Source organism: Argopecten irradians, chromosome 13, assembly GCF_041381155.1.
Source record: "Argopecten irradians isolate NY chromosome 13, Ai_NY, whole genome shotgun sequence".
Lineage (NCBI taxonomy): Eukaryota > Metazoa > Mollusca > Bivalvia > Pectinida > Pectinidae > Argopecten > Argopecten irradians.
The window spans coordinates 27,851,315-27,873,980 of record NC_091146.1 but is presented as its reverse complement, the minus strand read 5'-3'; the positions used below and the strand labels follow the sequence as shown (position 1 = coordinate 27,873,980).

The window sequence follows — 22,666 nt, the reverse complement described above, 5'->3', positions numbered from 1 at the left end:
GAATCAGAGTACTTCCATGCATTTTCTCAAAACGGGAAATACATGCATCATCTAATTAGAGTAGTTAGGCCTGTCTTATCGTACATGTATACAGTAAATAAAGTCTTGTTTCCCGAACGTGTTAGTGCTTATTGAGGATCGTATTAGCTAAACATGATACATGTAGACATCTACATACGCAATATTCATGAAATATACTAGCTTGCACAAATTGAACGAAAAGCAGGGGCGGGGCGATGGAGAGATCAAAATATTTCTGTATCTGTAGTTTTATACTAGCTGGATTACTCGGCAAAATTGGAATATCTTGATTTAATTATTTTCCCTTGAAAACACATGTATATTAAGTGTCATATGTTCACAGTTTCACTGGGTTGAACAGAAACTGTTTTAATCACTTGTTATGAAATTTCATTTTATTCAGTACAAGATCGAAACCGTATCGGCACATATCAGTCCGTTTGTATGAGTTATGTAATTTGCTTCTCAAAAGATACATGTAGCTTCATGTTATATTAGCCTAGCCAAATTCAAAGATCTGATAACATTCTTTTTTTTCTACATGTAGTTTGTCGAAACTAGGTCCTACCACCTACCGTACAAACTTTGATTTTCACCCGGTATCAAGCTTTCAGCAAACCGAACTAAGTACAATATCGACAAACACGCCGTTTATCGACTGTACTATCCTGATTTTAATGTGTTAAATGGTATGATATCGTTAGACGGTTTACATAATAGATCGGTATTCTTCATAATCTTAGTCACAAAAGAGTTTTCATGTGCAGTTTCGAATGTACTCATTGACCCGAGGAGGTCCGAAAGAACGGCGCATTCGATCACTGTTCGGTTAACGTCCTTAATTATGCATCTCCCTTAAAACCACATGTATATTAAGTATCAAATAGAATATATTCACAGTTTAACTGAGTTGAACAGAAAATGTTTTAATCACTTGATTGTTATGGAATCTCATTTTATTCAGTACAAGATACAAGACCGTTTCGGCATATATCAGTCCGTTTGCATGAGTTATGTAATGTGCTTCTCAAAAGATACATGTAGCTTTATGTTATATTAGCCGAGCCAAATTCAAAGATCTGACAACATTATTTTTCCCTAGTTTGTCGAAAAAATCTAGGTCCTACACCTACCGTACAAACTTTGGTTTTCACCCGGTATCAAGCTTTCGGCAAACCGAACTAAGTACAATATCGACTCAAATACGCCGTTTATCGACTATTACTATCCTGATTCTAACGTTAAATGTACAGATATTGTTAGACGGAAAACATATAGATCGGTATTCTTCATAATCTTAGTCATCAAAAGAGTGCACTCGTTGACCACGTATGAGGTCCGAACGAACGGCGCATTCTCGATCACTTATTCGTAACGTCCTTTAATTATCAGTTTATTAATTAAGCATTTTTCGGCATTTATTTGAATGACGTCATCGTTAACATTATGGATTTCTATGCGTTAGCACAATTCATAGTTTCCACGGATAGGAAGTTATGACTGTAAAGTGTTCACATGATATCTTTATTGAGCATATCGTAGAATACATTATAAGTTAAATATAAATCAAACAATGTTTGCAACGGCTAGTAGAAACTGTACACCTATTAAACACCATATCTGGTAATATTTCATGGTTATGCTGATCTTAATTGGACATGATACTTTGAATGTACAAATGTACCACGATTTACAAACTATACTCTAGAACTCAATTTTATAATTTTATTAATTAAATTTTAAAATTAATATTTAATAGAACCCGTAAATAGAAGGGAACGATTATAATAATCACATATAATGTTTTAGAAATCCTTCCGTGTTTATATATTGCCGTGTCGGATTGAAGTCGTCTAACATTAATTTTTTCCTTCATTTTTATATTGATATCGATATCAAGGTTTATCATCGGACACCAGAGATGACATCTTTATTTGTGTTTGTTTCGTTGACAATATCGTTATTATATTACCTTAAGAGTAGTTAAATTATTTTTTGATGTTACTGTTCCAATGATACGATCAACCGATTAACTCATTGTACGATGTTATCATAGATGTTGTATAAACACTTCTACTCTATTCACTATTGGTTATGTCTTTCAATATGTATGTATTAACATTTTTTAGGTCTGATGAGGGCTTTATATTATAAACATATTGACAGTAGTGGGAACGAATTGGAACATTATGTGTATAGATTTACTTTTCTAGGTCTGATGCTGGCAACTATCTTATTCAATAGACAGTAAGAGGGAACTGATGAAGGCCTATAAATTTAACTGTGTTTTGAGGAATGATGAGGGCCTTATCTTTAATGTTTACGTGTGAGTAGTGTGTGGGATGAGCGCATCGTTATATTCGACTTGTTCTGTGGAATTTGTGATGTGAGCATATTGTTATAGTTTGGGTTTGTTAGGGAAAATCGTATTTTCTCTATTATTTCAAATATATGTTTCTTATATATGTTTTCACTGTTTTATCTTAAGTATATCCAGAGTTCTATCACCCATTGCGGGAAGGTAAACAGTTGTGAATATCACTTTTTTGTGAGACAAACATAGCAGGGTATTGATACTAAAAACTCAAACACTCATGAACATCACGAATCAATACCAATCCAAAAGGAGCAGATACATATGTAGACTTACTTCATATTACAATGAGTGTACTTTTACTGATAAATCAATCGAGTATTACCCTGTCTTGTGTCTCTGTCATATCTCGGATATTATTATGAATTACAAGTATGAAAAATTAAAAAGGAAAATAAATATTAATTAAGATATATGGTCATCATGGGCATGGTCATTTCCACACATTCTTAAATATAATCTGGTTATCGTAAGCGTCGACCATTGAATTTAATTTATTTTTTCAAGACTCGGATTTAAAAAATGACCAAATAATTATGTTAGCTTAACTCCGGTTTCTTGTTACTAGATACAGGGTTATGCGTATCTTAAAGTTGACCGTGATCGTAGAATACATTATTATCTTTTATCATAAACAATGTTGCATCCAGGGTCAGTAGGAAACTTACACTTAAAAAGTCAAATCGACCTTTTTTTAGAATTTAAAAACAATGGTTTATGACAATATTTAAAATAGTTCAAATTACATGTATGCATGCAAATACGAATCTAACCCATATATTTAATAATAGGACGAATTGGTGGTAAAGGTTTGTTTACACGGGAGAATTTTTTTACTATTTAAACATGATACATAAATTTTTAAACCACAGTCGCGATTCCTGGTTTTATCATTAAGGTTATGTTGATCTACATTGGATGAGATGCTGGGAAGTACAAATGTACCACGATTGTGTGCACAAATTATACTCTATACCAATTACGTATTTTAATATAATCCGTAAATAGAAGGGAACGATTATAAGAACCACATATAACGTTTTAGAAACCCTTCAGTGTTTATATTTTGCAGTGTCGGAGTTAAGTCGATTTATATTATTTGTCCTTCATTTTACATTGATATCGATATCAATCTTCATCATCGGACCCCAGAGATGGACATCTATAATTCAGTTTGTTTCGTTTACAAATATATACCTAAAAGTAGTTAAGTTATTCGTTTTTATTATACTGTTCCAATGAAACGATCAACGATAACTCATTGTAGGAATTATCAAGATGATTTTAGTCACCCTTCTCTTATTCTCTCTTGGTTATGTCTCTCAATATGTATGTAATAAAATGTAAATGGCTTCAAAAAATCTATGAAGAAAAAAAAAGGATACAACACTTATTGTCAATGTGTTTCCTTATTAGCTGTTCGTCTCTGAAATACACACTTACGTCGACAATAATGCACTCTGGAGCAAGGCATAGCCTGACTAAACAAATCAGTTCAAAATCTAAATTGTTTATATTTTGTTAAAATCGGGAATCAAATGTATTACATCTTACGAGGTATGGATGCAATTCAATAAGCGAGTTATCCTCCTTTATTAAAAATCCCTATATACACTATGAAATTAATAAATATATACTATTTATTTAAATGTTGTCTCGTAGCCCATCATTTTGAACAATAACTGATGTATAATCGTGTATATATGTGTCTAATTAACAAAAAAACTGCATATGAAATAGTTCGTTTTAACTTTTGGTACATACACAATCAGTACTTAATTTCATATAGGATAAAAGTGCGACGGATTTGTTTCGGTATGCGATTAATTATTTTTAATATTTTCTATAATATTTCTAAGTACAATTGGAAAGTCAATTTTTTTAATGGTGGTAATTGTGCAAAGAAAATAACTTTTATTACTGAAGTAAAATACTAAATTCTCTGTTCCTGTTTTGATATTTAGAAAATACCATTCGTCAGCGGTGGAAAATATTTTAAGCAATGTATTCTAAATATATTTTAAAATGGAAACGTGTTTATTATATTCAGGGGCCGTGAATTTTTGGATGTACTTTTTTTCCTGAAACATTTATGTCCTAAAAATTACGATAGGCAAAGTTTCATGCGAGTACGGTTTCTTCAAACTTTGAACATTTTTGCCAAATAATCTACACTTAGTTTTTTATGCTGCAATATATTCTTGTAATTAACGTGAACTTTAAAATTATTGTTATACAATTATCAATTTAAATTCTAAATATGTTTTCCTAGAAGGTGTTCGTCTCCCAAATAAAACGCTCATGTCGACCAAAACTGCATTCTGGACCAAGGCATGGGCATATAAACAAATCAGTTAAAATATGGAATTGTTTTATAATTTTGTTAATATGTGGAATAATATTTATACATACCTTGCCGAGTTATCCATTTTCCAAATTCAATCAGTGAGTTTTCTTCACATTTTTATTAAATGGATCTCTATTTAGGATCATAAAATTAAAAAAAATAATATCATACTATTAATTAAAGCAATGTATTCTAAATGGTTGGAAAATGGAAATGAGTTTATTACATGATAAATGGATAAACATGTCTAATGCCTGCGAATGTTGTATCTTTAAGTGTAGGGAAATAATATTATATGTGATTTTTAATAGGCCTTAAATACCAATCGACCGCGCCCCCTCAACGAGTGGAAAATAAACTTCCCGGTAAGCTTTTTTTTTCAGGTCACATAATCTCTGAAAATTTGTTTTAATTGTTTGCTTCCGCAATGTCTGATACCTTTCAGAAATCGGATAGCGGTATACGTTGGGTATCATTGTGCATGTGTTCCATAGTGAAGCTCTCAGACTTGACATCCAGTGTTATACATGAGACACTGGTTCAACCTTCTGGGCTCTGTTCATACCCCGGCCATTCTTCCACAAGTAACACCTTCCTGTTCGGGTGTTTTTGATGTGCTAAATAAGTGAGATTAACATTTTTTTGTATATCTTATTTCCCACACGTTGGGTGCATAGAACCATATAGGGATTGAATTTCGCTTTTATGTTAACCATGCTTGTATGGAGCAATTCCTCTAAGAAAATATTCTATGGGGCGCGTTACCCTATATTTACACTCACATGACTTTTTTATTTTATATTTTATACAATAAAATCGTCATTTAAATGTGACGTAATTATTCAATAAAAGTCGGTCAAAAGTGGGAGGAGCTTACTCAATTGAACAGCGAATAATGACTCTTCACATAAGGTAGAATTATTCATCCGCGACGACAAAAAGTTCAATGTTTTATTGTAAATATAAACATGAGAAAGAAAGTTAATTTCAGAGATAATCTTATATAATTAGATCAGAATTTTAAATATATATTCAATTTTGCTAAAAGTTAATATATAGCGTAATAACATAAAGAATTTGTACACGGCCACATGTGTGAACTCGGTGACCGTTATTGTGCAGCGAGGCGAAGCTGACGCACGCTTACACACTTGAGTTTGCCGAAGTTGTCAAAACATCGATTTTCAAGTAGCTCAATGTGTTTGGAGATGTCGTCTGACCTGACGATATTAAATCCTTGGGAGCCATTTGATTATATAATCTACGTTTAGATCCATCGCCATCGATAGATGAAACAATTTCACTTGTGTTCGATGGTTACAATGTATTTGTGGTGACCCGTAACTGTAAACACGTGGATTACTAGCGCGGTGCATGTTTTATAATACACATGATTAAATTCTCAAAGAACAAAGACAAGATGATATGTTTATAACTGACCTCTATCAGAGAGTCTCACGCCCGTCCACCCCAAAGACTCGATCGTAGGACGAACATAGGCACAGAGGTAATGTTTACATTTGACACCCATCATTTTTAACATAAATGAAAGCACGTCGGCCCGGTCGGGATATTTTTTCCGTTTCTTTATACAATTGTTAATTTAAAATTTGTTTGAATCATATATGAATATAAAACATGTATATATTGTTTAGATTTTTCCAAAATTTTATGAAAAAACAGCAATATACACGTAATGTTGCGTCAAAATGTAAACAAAGCCATGTGTTTATTCTTTTTAAGTAGTTCTTTTACGTTGTACAGAACATTTTCATACGCAAGTTCAAAGTTCAATGTTACCATGCAGTTAATGGTAAACAAAATCGGCTAGTATTAGAGTATAGTGACCAAGCCTAGCAAGTGTAAATATAAAGTGTTATACATCATTGATTAGTATATCACCTGAATTTCATATTTCTAAATATAGTTTTTACCTTTGACCTTTTATGGAAGTAAAGGTGAAAGATCAAACATCACCAAAATCACCTTTTTTATTGAAAAAAAATTGCTTTTCTAGTATCATTTAATGGACGGAACAACAACAACACAATTTGTAAATTTTAGATTATCTGTGTGACCTTGGAAGAAAATAGCAGCTAAAATGACAATAGTGGCAGCAAAATCATGTATTGATTAAGTTAGTAGTTACACATAACAAAATAAAACATTGAATCGATAAAGATATGAATATCTATGTAATAAAAAAAATCAAAGTAGTATAAACATTATAATACATATATATAATATTGATATTTATCATATATGTACATCGGCAAAACACAAGGGAGGTCATTCTTATTCTTGCACACTACTCATTGTTTCGAAGGAAAACGTTTGCATTGAGTCCCAATTTCTCATGAACATGGAACATGAAAGATGGTGTAACATCTTCGTCATAAGACTTTGTTTCCATTCATATTACTGATATGACATGTTTATTTTTACAAATCGATATACAATGTATACAGTATGTACATGTATATATTTAAAACGGGATATTACTTTTGGTATCAATTGAGAAGCAGAAGCAATAAAAGTTTTGTTGTAAGAACATTTTAATCCCGTGGGAATGTTGGAGATCTATGGTTAAGATCAATTGTTATGTATATATTTGCGTGAGTAATCGCTGTCATAATATTGCTGAATAGTATGTAGGCTTAACTCAACATGCTACTAGAGTGGATCCCCACTATCTGATGATATTGAAATCACCTTTCGTCCGTGGTCCGTCCATAGATATAGATAAGGATTATACTTACGCCGACTACCACGTTCTAAGTAAAACCCCCTATAACAAACACAAAATATGCGTTGGTGTCTCTTATCCCTCCTTTATATCTTTAGCTATATCCTAATTTGTAACCTTTTTTGTATAGATTTGATTATATTAAACTTTTTGTAAAAAGTACAACACATATAGACATATTTAAGCTATCACGTGACAAAATATCATTGTAATTATATATCTATTTGTTCGGAAAGGACGTCAGTAAGTTGTAATACCCTTTTGTCCAATCCATTGTCTTTTGTTACAATAAAATTGATTTAAACTAAACTTATATTCCCTGCCGTCGTCCTAAATACCGCGCGGTAGTTGACTATCACTGCGCCAGACGGCGATACAGCGAAATGAATATCCTCTGTTATCCTATATTACGCAGGAAGTCTTGCATATGTTTGGTGTTGTAACCTAATTGTTTTTCATTTATATACATTTTCTTAATAATGTTTTCAAGAAACCTTTACATTTTGCTCTGGAAAGGTGATGGGCCTTTAAGAACAGCTATTACGACTGCAATCTAAAAATAGCATCGGTATTTTTTTGTGTATATTAGATATATGATTAGTCTAGTTTTTACCATTAGTCAATAGTGCTGAAATGTGAAGACACTATGTCACTAACATTTCGATTTCCGTCATCACATCTTGAAGAAAATTTCAGTATATGTTGATAACAAATAGGGATTGGTTTGCGCTTTTATGTGAACCATGCTTGTATGGGAGGCAATTTCTCTAGAATACATTCTATGGGGCGCTTTTAGCGCCTCATATTGAATATATTCTTAGAGGAATTGCTCCATACAAGCATGGTTAACATAAAAGCGAAATTCAATCTCTATATCTACACTCATACGACTTTTTTTATTTATATTTATGCAATAAAATCGTCATTTGAATGTTACGTAATTATTCAATAAAAGTCGGTCAAATGTGGGAGGAGCTTACTCAATTGAACAGCGAATGATGACTCTTCACGTAATTATTCATTCCCGACGACAAAAAAGTTTGATATTTTATTGTAAATTAAGCATGACAAACAAAGTAAATTTCAGATAAAAAATTATTTCATCAGATCAGAACTTTAAATATACATTCAATTTTGCTAAAAGTTAATATATACCGTAATAACATAAAGAATGTGTACTCGGCCACATGTGTGAACTCGGTTTTTTATGTTCAGCGCGGCGAAGCTGACGCACGCTTACACACTGGAGTTAGCCGAAACTGTCAAAACACCGGTGTTCAATTGCAAGTAGCTCAACGTGTTTGAGATTGTCGTCTGACTTGACGATATTACATCCTTAGGAGCCATGTGATTATATAATCTACGCTTAGATCCATCGCCATCTACAGACGGAACAATTTCACTTGTGTTCGATGGGTACAATGTATTTGTGGTGACGCGTAACTGTCAACACGTGGATTACTACAGGTGCATGTTTAATAATACACATGATTAAATTCTCAAAGAACAAAGACAAGAGGATATGCTTATAACTGACTTCTGTCAGAGGGTCTCACGCCCGTCCACCCCAAAGACTCGATCGTAGGACGAACACAGACACAGAGGTAATGTTTACATTTGACAGCACAGCACGTCGCCCCCGGTCGGGATATTTTTTTCCCGTTTCTTTATACAATTGTTAAAAAATGTTGGTATCATATATAATATAAAACATATATGTATTACTTTACATTTTTCCAAAATTCTACGAAAAACAACAACATGTATACACGTAATGTTGCGTCAAAATGTAAACAAAGCCATGTGTTTCTTTAAAAAAGTAGCCCCTTTAAGTTACATAGAACATTTCCATACGCAAGTTCAAAGTTCAATGTTACCATGCAGTTATGATAAACAAAATCGGCTAGTATTTGCGTATAGGGAGCAAGCCTAGCAAGTGTAAATATTTAATATGTGTAACACAGAACAGGATGGCTTCTATAATTAATATGGAAATAAAACTGGTCTTCATGCTTATTCAATCGGACTGTTAAACTGATTAAATATTTATATAGTTCAATAACTTTAATCGGTTAACATGGCATGTGCTGTGAATGTATATTGAGTGCGATTGACAACGTATCAATAACAGTGTGCATACGACATGCAGACATCACAAGCACATGTAAACTGTGTAGGGTATGCACATTGATCTTCTATCGCACACACACGTGTACAGTCGTGTGTAGTGAAACGTTATTTTGATTAATGTAACAAAATCACTACATCTGTAGCTGTAAAATGGAGTTTTTGTTAAATGAATTATTACAGTTTTATTTTACCGACATGTATATACCAAATTTATTGTTTGATTCAATCATATTCATAATGTTCTTCTTAAAAACGTTGTTAGCTACAGTACATGCAATGTACATGTACATGTGCACATGCATGATGTTATACCGGTATTGTAAGAAAAAAGGGGTCTGTCACAGCTGTGGTTGCTGAATGGTTAAGATGTCCAGACATGATACCACAAACCCTCCACATCTGAGTAATGAATGTCATCTATATGGAAATGGTTGCTGAATAAACAGAATACAGGTTAGTATCTTACAAAACAGGCTTATCTTGATGTTTGACAAAGGAATGGCTTTTTTAAGTCTCGAAGCAAAACACGCATTGTATTGTGAGATACCAACCATACATTTTCTCTCTCCTTCTCTCCATACATGCTATTTTTTTTGCGATAGATTACTCACCTTGAATTCAATTTGAAGTATACCGTCATACGAGGTTTTGTCTCATTTAGAAAAAAAATATGTAATCCATGTCAAATATTTCTTTTCAAATTTATCGTTAATTTGTAATGTAACGAAACGAAATTGCAATAAATGATTATATAGTAACCCATTTCTTTGTCTTAGACAGAATAAAATGAAGATACATTATTAGATGTATCAAATTCAAAACTGTGTAACACTGCGTACATTATAACCATATGGAATGTGTATGACGTAATGAGATTTCTCTGGATTAAAATAACAACTAGAGATAAATACTACATGTCACTCTGAAAATAAATATCCTTCAAAAACTGTTAAAGTACACACATATTTAACCAGCAGGATATTTAGTTAGTGAAAACAACTTGGCGTACAACATACTATCATTCTAATCTACGTATGGTAGATATTTATAATAGTCCATTCATATTAAAAGTGTACCACATTATATCGCAATTAGAAGTCAAACTTTAGTCTTTGCTAGGTATATTTAGTTTTTTTTGTAAAGATTGTTACTAATTACTTACAGTGTTTGGGTCTGCTCCTTTCCCTAGGAGGTCTATTACTTCTCTCTTGTTACCTCTCTCTACCGCATCATATAGTCTGCTATCAAGCTAAAAAGACAGTTAAATTTATATTATCGAAGTGTTTTTTTGTCATCAGTCGATGACATATCATTTTTTATTATAATTGATGGAATATAGTTACATTAACGGAGAGATGATGGTAGATGAATCCCATGCGGTTGCATTATTCGTTTCATTTGTGTTAATCAGCTCATAACATTTCATATTAAGTAAATGTTGTCTTTACGAAAGTAGTATGATCAATACAGTCAAAGGTCATTTCATTTATATACATGTATTTATTTTTTTTTTAAGTGTCATCGAATTAATATTTAAAGTATGGCACAAATGATGATGGTCATTTATTATAAAACTAGTATTAGTTTATTATTAAAGCGTGACTTAAACATTTTTATATTTTGTTACAAGTTATGTTTTTTTTAAAGAATATTGTTATATATACTTACATCAGCCATTTCTATTCGTTACTGGTTGTACTGTTGAACTAAACTAGCTTTGCAGAACCTGCACCGTGAATTCCGGATCCTTACTGATTTGCTCAAATCAATGTGCGTGGTTCACCTAGATGACACAAGTAAGTTTTGTATGTTTTGTAGCTAAAATATCAGCATACAAAAACAAACAATTTAAAACTTCCCCATTATGCATTTGAATTCAATAATTGTCTATAATCGACATGTTTACATTTGAACGTCTACAAATCTGGAATTTTATCAGGCATTCCATTATTACATTCACCATGTATCGATGGTCAATAATTATGTTGATCATAACCGTCTACTTGGCTTTATCTTAAAAGATTTACAACGTGAACACTAAAAAGCCGTGTTATATTATATTGAAAATATAAATTCAATTGTATCTTACATTTAAGCCATTATTCTTCCACGTTTCCATCTTCTCGACTCACATTATTTCGATTTGCATTGTGAGACGGTCTTTGGTGATTTGTTACTGAACATAGCTAAACAAGAAAACAACAAACATTAAACATTCAACAGTATCAATAAGTGATTCGAAATTAAACTTTGGAACAAATGTATCATTTTAACTCTAACAATAATATGGGTACTACATTCAAATCGAATTTCAATATGTACAGTTTGCCTATCACCTTTTCTTGTCTTTCAACCCGATAATATAGTGAAGTGTCACGTATATAACAACTGCTGAACTATACCAAGTCCCAGAATTGGTACATGTGTATGTTTCCTCATCTAAAGGGTGATTATTTCTTGCCCTTTTTAGTATCATAATCATCTGTTAATGGGAAAATGGACGCGGTCCATTTAAGAATCAACAAATGGTTGTAAAGTGCATCAACTAAAGCGTAATATTAGAGTAAAAAACAACTAACGTATTTTCTTCAATATGATAACATTAATATTGATACTGATATGACCATGTGATTAAAATCGCCTGAATAATACACTTTACATGCTAAAGGTTAATGTGTTCCATATCCTTCCGCCAAATCTGAACCACTCTACTAAGGTCAAAGTTCAATTATTTATATATGACATTGTGTAGTAGTCAAGCTTTAGTGTATGGACATTGTTTACATTAATTGACAGCTTCTAAACTGATGGCAGTTTGATCATATTTATCTGAATTTCTGTTCAAATTGTTTGTTCTTGGGTAACAGTGCGAGAGTATCGGCCGCCAGCCGGGCTCGAGCCCGCGATCCCGTACATACGAAAGTCCCTCTGGCGCAAAGCTAGAAGGCGACCGTATCACTATGTACCATTAAAACCTGTTACACAACTATCCCAACCTCGTATAGCTAGCTTTTGCTAGGAGTGGTCTCCGGCACCAAATGTATCAGGGCGGGAGTAGTGTGCCACCAGACGAGCTCTAACCCGCGACCCCGGACTTATTGGTCTGCTGCTCTGCCGACTGAGCTAAAGGGAAATTCCCTCTAGCGCGAAGCTAGAAGACGACCGGATAACTATGTACAAGTAAAATCTGCTACGTTTGCATATATTCGCGAATATGTGGGCGGAATTGGGTATTCAATATTCAAAGACCCTGATAGTGTTTGATATTGAGTGATAGCTAGTCCTATATAAGATGATTCTAACTATACTTAGATATCTATCATAAAGCTAATCAGGGTAACATGTCTGATGTCAACTTATCATCTGTCGAAAAGAAATATCCGAAATTACGATATTGAAAGAACAAACAACCCCACAGTTCCTATCAACAATAACAAAAGATACCCCATCGAACTTAAAATTCGGCGTTACAACTAGTACATCGGAAAATGAACATATGTCATTACTTATTGATTATAATCAAAGGTGCAGTATAGTAAACACAATTGAGATTTCGATAAATATTGCACCCGTTCTAACAAAGTTGATTGACTCGTTGTAATCACTATCGGTAACCATCTACTTCCTTGATCAGCGTACAATGTATGTGATGTGGAAAATTCACTCCCTCTTCCCCCATCCGTTATAACGCATTGGTGAGTTTACGTAGTGGAATGAACGTTTGTTCGTTAACGTTTCTCTACAACTATTCATATCGCTTTTATAGTTGTGTATATCATCTTTTTAGATTAATAATTATGTGTTTAAAGTTAGTTTTTTTATTAACATGATTACGGGAGTAAGGGCTGGTACAGCGTAAACATAAGATCTGCTTACATCTAATTGTATAGCTATACGATTAGGAATGTCAACAATGAGTTTTTAAATTAAAACAATAACGTGACAATCGCAAATACTATTTTGTATTACTATTCATAAAGAATGTAGAACAACAGCTTTATGTAATGCATTGCTCTATGCGTGCATTTGGCCTCCTTATATCTAGCAATATCTTCATAATATAAATTGAATACAAAGCCGCAGAAGAGCGCAGCTACATGTAAATACAAGATTGTAATCTCAAACCTAAATTTGTGGTGCGGTCATTTAATTCTCGAGGCTCTTCAAATACAATTCTAAATGCAAATTTGAACACTACCGATGAATGTTGTGTATCTTGAAATATAATTATATGAATCTCAAATGCAGGATATCGATAGTCAGCCTCTCATATCATGATATACACGATAGAAAGAAATTGAAATAACTGGAATAATTCAATCTTTTTCCGTCCAAAGGCGGAGACGTGGCAAAATACACGGGGATCTGTGGAGTCATCTTTGGCATCAGGTTTCTTGACATCACCGCTGACTGTGCCGTGCGCTTGATAATACACAGACATCAGAGTATACATATTTTACTAGTACATTTTTGTCCGTTTTTTTTTGTCAACACTCTAATTATATATCTAAAAGTACTTAAGCGTACCCCAGTGACACGTTTTGTCTTCACAGACAATTAGTAATTTCGCTATGCAGATATCGTGAATTAAAGCATTGCTGCCTATATGGAGGCGCGAGCCTTCTCCAGATACTGGCATATATTATAATCTATATGCTCACATACACGTCTTATGGTTAGTTGTGCTGCACTCTTATTAAACAATGTAATTTGATATGGTGATATGCCATCCCGAGCTTTGTGGACATTCTACGGTCCCTAAAAGAGGTCATTAAAACATGACAAGCGGTATACAGGTGACACATATGGAGGTATATAAAATGATCAATAGCAGATAATAGAACGCTTAACAATAAACCAAATCTGTCAAATCGGTACTCGGGAAATATTAGTTGTCTTACTATAAAAGAATCAATAAGTACATTAGCTTAATTCTGATTGAAACTAACGATACGTATAGTGCTCTATTGGATTTATTGTTTAAAACGAACAATGAAGTCATACAATATGTACTGATATGTACTATTAGCAACAACCTCAAACTGTTTTCGTGATTGTAGAGGGGTTTTAACTGAAGTGTTCGACACTATAATTTATATAGGGATTGATTGTATTTTTCTAATTTTCATAGCGGCTAAGAATAGCATAAGCTGTCTACATATCCTGTTGAGCGCGTTAGCGCTCCTCGGAAGAAAGGATAATTGATGAAAAAAAAATTATATTTTAAAGAATTAAAAAAAAATGTTTCTTTATCAAGAAACAAAACATCAGATATTATGATAAAATATTGTAGGATATATGAAACTGGCGCATTGTTTTAAATCAGCTAATCGATGCACGAAATTCGATGTATTCAAAGTGTATCCATAGTGTTTTCATAGGCAAATGTTTGTTTTTGTCAGTTGGTTGATTAATATGGTGACGAAACACTCAGAATGTAAATATATTTGAATATGCTATCGTTGATAACTATGATTGTTTTTTCACATTAAAATTTTGCATTTAATCACGTGTGGATGTTCTCTTTACAGTTTTACTCTGACTTATTATTCGCATGTCAAAATTAGAAAAAAGTATGTGTTTGACTATATAACTTGCGTCTATGTGGTTGGAGTGATATCAATACTTTATTTGGATTGGAATAATTATTTAGACTTTTGTGTAGATTTAATTTCATGTCAAAGAATATAGATAGTTTTCAAGATAAACACATGTCAGATATGGTTATTGCTATTTATAAACGAAGCCAACTACACAAACTTCCTAAATTGTTTTATTTATTTGTCCTTTCTCTTCCTACTCAATATGTCTTTCTAATTGGACTTAGACATCACAAGAGATATCGACGTTGCATATTGATTAAAAAGTAGCCCTTTAAAACAATGAATTGTTACGTTGAAATACATTTTATCTAATAAAGTAGTATGAACTTTTTTGTTTTTATAAACATTGGTATCCTTATTTTGTAATTTCGTCGAAGTATGAAATAAATGCTTGCAAATATCTGTAAGAGTCCGTGTACTTAAATTTAGCAGCGTCAAATTAAAACACTTAATAAGTGTGATGGAACACATGACATCAATCCTAAAAATAAAAGGGGTAGTATTTAGAAATCTGTTTCACTCACTATTGTCAAAACGCGTTTGTTAACAGTCTCTCCTTGCACGAATATAAATTCATTAGATTCCTAAAAAATTAGTATATCCATTGTTACCTTTACACAAGTTAAAAGTATCAGATGATGTAATTGATACTGCAAGTCATGATCCTGAAACACATGTTTTTTTTCAAATATAGTTTGGAATCGGTTTCTAATAAAAAAAATTACATGGTGATAATTGTCGATACCCTGGTGTGACTATGGATACCTTGGCGTAACTATGGATATCCTAATGTGACTATAGATACCCTAATGTGACTATGGATACCCTACTGTGACTATGGATACCTTGATTTGACTAAGGATACCTTATATGACTATGGATACCCTAATGTGACTATGGATATCCTATTGTAACTATGGATACCTTGGTGTGAATATTGATACCCTGGTGTGACTATGGATACCCTGTGTGACTATTGATAGCCTGGTGTGGGAACTGTGTGACTATGGAAACCCTGGTGTGACTATGGATACCCTGGTGTGACTATGTATACCCTGGTGTGACTATGGATACCCTGGTGTGACTATGGATACCCTGGTGTGACTATGAATATCCTGATGTGACCATGCACACCCTGGTGTGACTATGGATACTCTGGTGTGACTATGGATACCCTGGTTTGGCTATGGATACCCTGGTGTGACTATGGATACCCTGGTGTGACTATGGATATATCGTTATTGCTATTTATAATCGAAGCCAACTACACAAACTCCCTAAATTGTTTTATTTATTTTTCCTTTCTCTTCCTACTCAATATGACTTTCTGATTGGACTTAGACGTCACAAGAGATATCGACGTTGCATATTGATTTAAAAATAGCCCTTTAAAACAATGAATTGTTACGTTGAAATATATTTTATCTAATAAAGTAGTATGATTTTTTTTTAAACATTGGTATCCCTTTTTTGTAATTTCGTCGGGGTATGAAATAAATGCTTGCAAACATCTGTGAGAGTCCGTGTACTTAAATTTAGCAGCGTCAAATTAAAACACTTATTAATTGTGATGGAACACATGACATGAATCCTAGAAATAAAAGTGGTAGTATTTAGAAATCTGTTTCACTCACTATTGTCAAAACGCTTTTATTAACAGTCTCTCCTTGCACGAATATAAATTCATTAAATATATATAGAAGATAGTATATCCATTGTTACCTTGACATAAGGTAAAAGTATCAGATGATATAATTGATACTGCAAGTCATGATCCTGAAACACATATTTTTTTCAAATATAATTTGGAATCGGTTTCTAATGAAAAATTATACATGGTGAGAACTGTCGATACCCTGGTGTGACTATGGATACCTTGGCGTAACTATGGATACCCTAATGTGACTATGGTTCCCCTACTGTGACTATGGATACCTTGGTTTGACTAAGGATACCTTATATGACTATGGATACCCTAATGTGACTATGGATATCCTATTGTAACTATGGATACCTTGGTGTGAATATTGATACCCTGGTGTGATTATGAGCCTGGTGTGACTATTGATAGCCTGGTGTGGCTATGGATAAAATTGTGTGACTATGGATACCCTGGTGTGACTATCGATACCCTTGTGTGACTATATATACCCTGATGTGACTATGGATACCCTGGTGTGACTGTATATACCCTGATGTGACAATGGATATCCTGGTGTGACTATGGGTACCCTGGTGTGACTATGGGTCTCCTGGTGTGACTATTAATACCCTGTTATGACTTTGGATACCCTGTTGTGACTATGGATACCCTTGTGTGACTATGGATATTCTGATATGACTATGGATACCCTGGTGTGACTATGGATATTCTGATATGACTATGGATACCCTGGTGTGACTATGGGTATTCTGATGTGACTATGGATATCCTGGTGTGACTCTGGATACCATATTGTGACTATGAATATCCTGGTGTGACTATGAATACCCTGGTGTGACTATGGATACCCTGGTGTGACTATGAATACCCTGGTGTGACTATGGATACCCTGATATGACTATGGATATCCTACGTGACTATGGATATCCTACGTGACTATGCTGTGGTCATGAAGGTCCAGGTTTGGCCTTGTTTGATCATGGACAGCCCGTTTTGAATAATCTTGTGGGACTTAAAATAACATGTATATATAGTTTGGAATCGGTTTCTAATGAACAATTATACATGGTGAGAACCGTCTATACCCTGGTGTGACTATGGGTACCTTGGTCTGACTAAGGATACCTTATATGACTATGGAAACCCTAATGTGACTATGGATATCCCATTGTAACTATAGATACCTTGGTGTGAATATTGATACCCTGGCGTGACTATGGAAACCCTGGTGTGACTATGGATACCCTACGTGACTATGGATATCTTGTTGTGGTCATGAAGGTCCAGGTTTGGCCTTGTTTGATCATGGACAGCCCGTTTTGAATAATCTGGTGGGACTTAAGATAACATGGAGTGACTATAGATAATCTGTTGTGACTATCGATACCCTGGTGTGACTATGGATATATTAACGTAACTATGGATATCCTAATGTGACTATTATATGAATATCTTCGTTTGACTATGGATGTCATGGAGTGACTATAGATGGGTTGACTATGCATAGCCTGATATGACAATGGATACCCTGTTGAGACTATGAATTCCGTGGTGTGACTATGGATACCCTGGTGTGACTATGGATACCCTTGTGTGTCTTTGGATACCCTGGTATGACCATGGATATCCGGATGTGACCATGCATATCCTAGTGTGACTATGGATACCCTAGTGTGAATATGGATACTTTGGTGTGACTATGGGTACCTTGTTGTGACTATGGATACCCTGATTTGACTATGGATACACTAATGTGATTATATATACCCTGATGTGACTATGGATTACCTGTTGTGACTATGAATACCTTGGTGTGACTATGGATACCATGGTATGACTATGAATACCTTGGTATGACTATGGATACCATGGTATGACTATGGATACCATGGTATGACTATGGATACCTTGGTATGACTATGGATACCATGGTATGACTATGGATACCATGGTATGACTATGGATGCATTGGTATGACTATGGATACCTTGGTATGACTATGAATTCCTTGGTATGACTATGGATTCCTTGGTATGACTTTGTATACCTTGGTATGACTATGGATACCCTGGTGTGACGATGTATACACTGGTGTGACTATCAATATATATATATATATATATAATATATATATATAACAATTACCATATGCCATGTTATGGTTACGAGCCATACCGTATGTAGTTCACGCCACTACATTTATCAAATTTTGACCCAAATCGAGGAAACTGATCTTTTATCAAATCAAAATATTGTAATTTGGCTTCAAGAATATATGTAATCCGACAGGTTTTGAATATATCATAAATCAAAATTTAGCAATCACGATGATGACCCCCGAAAATGCGAACAAATCATCTCCGCGAAAGTATTCAGCTATACGGTATTGCTAATGGTGACTTATATAAATTGTTGCAATTTCATTTAATAATGAACAGTTAGACTACATACCTTTTCGTCTTAAAAATAAATCCTTAGATATTTTCGTACAATTGTCTTAATAACTTCGACCAATCACTGATCAATCCAGTGAAAAGGTCACGGATTAAGGGTTAACACTTGTTAAACATTATAACACATATAAGTAAACAATCCAATATTCCATTGTGACCCGTACATGGTCACCACAGCTCAGTTTAAACATGGCGTGTATAGGTAGTTACGTCACGGTACAGGTCATTGTCTTACAATGGTAAATGACATGCGCATGGCTGTAATAGACGTAAGTCACTTCTAACATGTCATTGTGTAAAACTGATTGTATCTGATATACCTTACAAATAGATTTAGTTTAAATACATGGTAGATAATACAATTCAAGAATACCGTCATTAATAAAATAAACTAATCTAGAAAGATACAAAGGAAGACTTATATTTGTCAAAAACAAATTAAGTCATTCCTGTTCAAGACAGTTAACTCAGAAAAAAATGTTTAATTATGAATGTCCTTAATAGGTTTCATTTGGTTTTCTACTTGATGGCTGTCTTGTCTGTCACGGTTAATTTGTGAATATACTAGGGATCCCGAGAGGCATACATATAAAACAATAAAAACTGTGTGACTGAGGATATCTGTCAGTGGTTGTACGTCGGAATTAGCATAATAAGCTCTAAGTCATTTATGCTGTTTCAAAAATAAAATAAATGTGACCTTCTGATCGTCTTCTCCACAGTTCCCTTGTACCCGGTCAGTTTATTATTATGACCGATACCTTCCGTCATGGTCGTCAATTGTACAAGCATATTCAAAAATGTGTTCCCCAAAATTATGTACAGTGACCAATTATACGTACAGTGACCAATTATATAAACAGTGACCAATTATTTGTACAGTGACCAATTATATGTACAGTGACCAATTATATATACAGTGATCAATTATATAAACAGTGACCAATTATATGTACAGTGACCAATGATATGTACAGTGATCAATTATATATACAGTGATCAATTATATGAACAGTGATCAATTATATAAACGGTGACCAATTATATGTACAGTGAACAATTATATGTACAGTGACCGATTATGTATACAGTAATAAATAATATGAACAGTGACCAATTATATGTAGAGTGACCAATTATATGTACAGTGGCCAATTATATATACAGTGACCAATTATATGCACAGTGACTTATTATATGTACAGTGACCAATTATATATACCGTGACCAATTATATGTACAGTAGCAATTATATGTACAGTGACTTAATATATGTACAGTGACAAATTACATGTACAGTGACCAATTATATGTACATTGACTAATTAGATGTACAGTGACTTATATATATTCGGTGATTAATTATATGCACAGTGACCAATAATATGTACAGTGACCAATTATATGTACAGTGACTAATTAGATGTGCAGTGACTTTTATATACAGTAACTATTGTTATGTATAATGACCAATGATATTTGCAGTGACTTATTATATTATATGTACAGTGACCAATTATATGTACAGTGACCAATTATATGTACAGTGACCAATTATATGTACAGTGACCAATTATATGTACAGTGACCAATTATATGTACAGTGACCAATTATATGTACAGTGACCAATTATATGTACAGTGACCAATTATATGTACAGAGAGCAATTATATGTACAGTGACTAATTATATGTACAGTGACTAATTATATGTACAGTGACGTATTATATATACAGTGAGCAATTACATGTGCAGTGACTACGTATGTGTACAGTGACTGATTATATGTACAGTGACTAATTGTATGTACAGTGACCAATTATATGTACAGTGACCAATTATATGTACAGTGACTTATTATATGTATTACATGTACAGTGACCAATTATATGTACAGTGACCAATTATATGTACAGTGACCAATTATATTTACAGTGACTAATTATATGTACAGTGACCAATTATATGTATGTACAGTGACGTATTATATGTACTGTGACTATTATATGTACAGTGACCAATTATATGTACGTGTTTATATGTACAGTGACCAATTATATGTACAGTGACCAATTTATATATGTACAGTGACCAATTATATGTACAGTGACTTAATTATATGTACAGTGACTTATTTATGTACAGTGACCAATTATATGTACAGTGACTTATTATATGTACAGTGACCAATTATATGTACAGTGACCAATTATATGTACAGTGACTTATTATATGTACAGTGACCAATTATATGTACAGTGACCAATTATATGTACAGTGACCAATTATATGTACAGTGACCAATTATATGTACAGTGACCAATTATATGTACAGTGACCAATTATATGTACAGTGCCTAATTATATTTACAGTGACTAATTATATGTACAGTGACTTAATTATATGTACAGTGACAATTATATGTACAGTGACTAATTATGATGTACAGTGACCAATTATATTGTACTACAGTGACCAATTATATGTACAGTGACCAATTATATGTACAGTGACCAATTATATGTACAGTGACCAATTATATGTACAGTGACCAATTATATGTACAGTGACCAATTATATGTACAGTGACCAATTATATGTACAGTGACCAATTATATGTACAGTGACCAATTATATGTACAGTGACCAATTATATGTACAGTGACCAATTATATGTACAGTGACCAATTATATGTACAGTGACTAATTTATATAGGTGCAGTGACTTATTATATGTTACAGTGACTAATTATATGTTGTACCAAGTGAATTATTATATATACATTACTTATGATATGTACAGTGACTTATTATATGTACAGTGACCAATTATATGTACAGTGACCAATTATATGTACAGTGACCAATTATATGTACAGTGACCAATTATATGTACAGTGACTAATTATATATACAGTGACCAATTATATGTACAATGACCAATTATATGTACAGTAACTAATTATATATACAGTGACTAATTATATGTACAGTGACTAATTATATGTTCAGTGACGTTTTATATATACAGTGACCAATTTTATGTACAGTGACAAATTATCTTTTAAGTGACGTGTTATATGCACAGTGACTAATTATATGTACAGTGACCAATTATATTTACAGTAACTAATTATATGTAAAGTGACCAATGATATTTGTAGTGACGTTTTATATTTACAGTGACTAATGATATGTACAGTGACCAATTATATTTACAGTAAAAAATTATATGTACAGTGACCAATTATATATGCAGTGACGTATTAGATGTACAGTGACTAATTATATGTACAGTGACCAATTATATTTACAGTAACTAATTAT

At 33.2% G+C, this 22,666-nt stretch overlaps 2 protein-coding genes across 2 annotated transcripts in view; both read right to left on the bottom strand.

The window, feature by feature from the left end:
• The window catches only part of LOC138305772 (putative ankyrin repeat protein RF_0950), a 124,417-nt gene extending 104,890 nt beyond the window's left edge, over positions 1-19,527 (bottom strand). Inside the window, exons 1-4 of the mRNA XM_069246042.1 lie at positions 19,336-19,527; positions 11,708-11,804; positions 11,287-11,401; positions 10,781-10,867 (exon numbers count right to left, since the gene is read on the bottom strand). Of these exons, the coding sequence (XP_069102143.1) occupies positions 10,781-10,867; positions 11,287-11,295 (96 nt within the window). The 5' untranslated portion in view covers positions 11,296-11,401; positions 11,708-11,804; positions 19,336-19,527. The remainder of the gene's footprint in view (positions 1-10,780; positions 10,868-11,286; positions 11,402-11,707; positions 11,805-19,335) is intronic.
• Positions 11,718-22,666, bottom strand: part of LOC138305771 (uncharacterized) — a 29,847-nt gene continuing 18,898 nt past the window's right edge. Inside the window, exon 3 of the mRNA XM_069246041.1 lies at positions 11,718-11,804. Within this exon, the coding sequence (XP_069102142.1) occupies positions 11,718-11,804 (87 nt within the window). The remainder of the gene's footprint in view (positions 11,805-22,666) is intronic.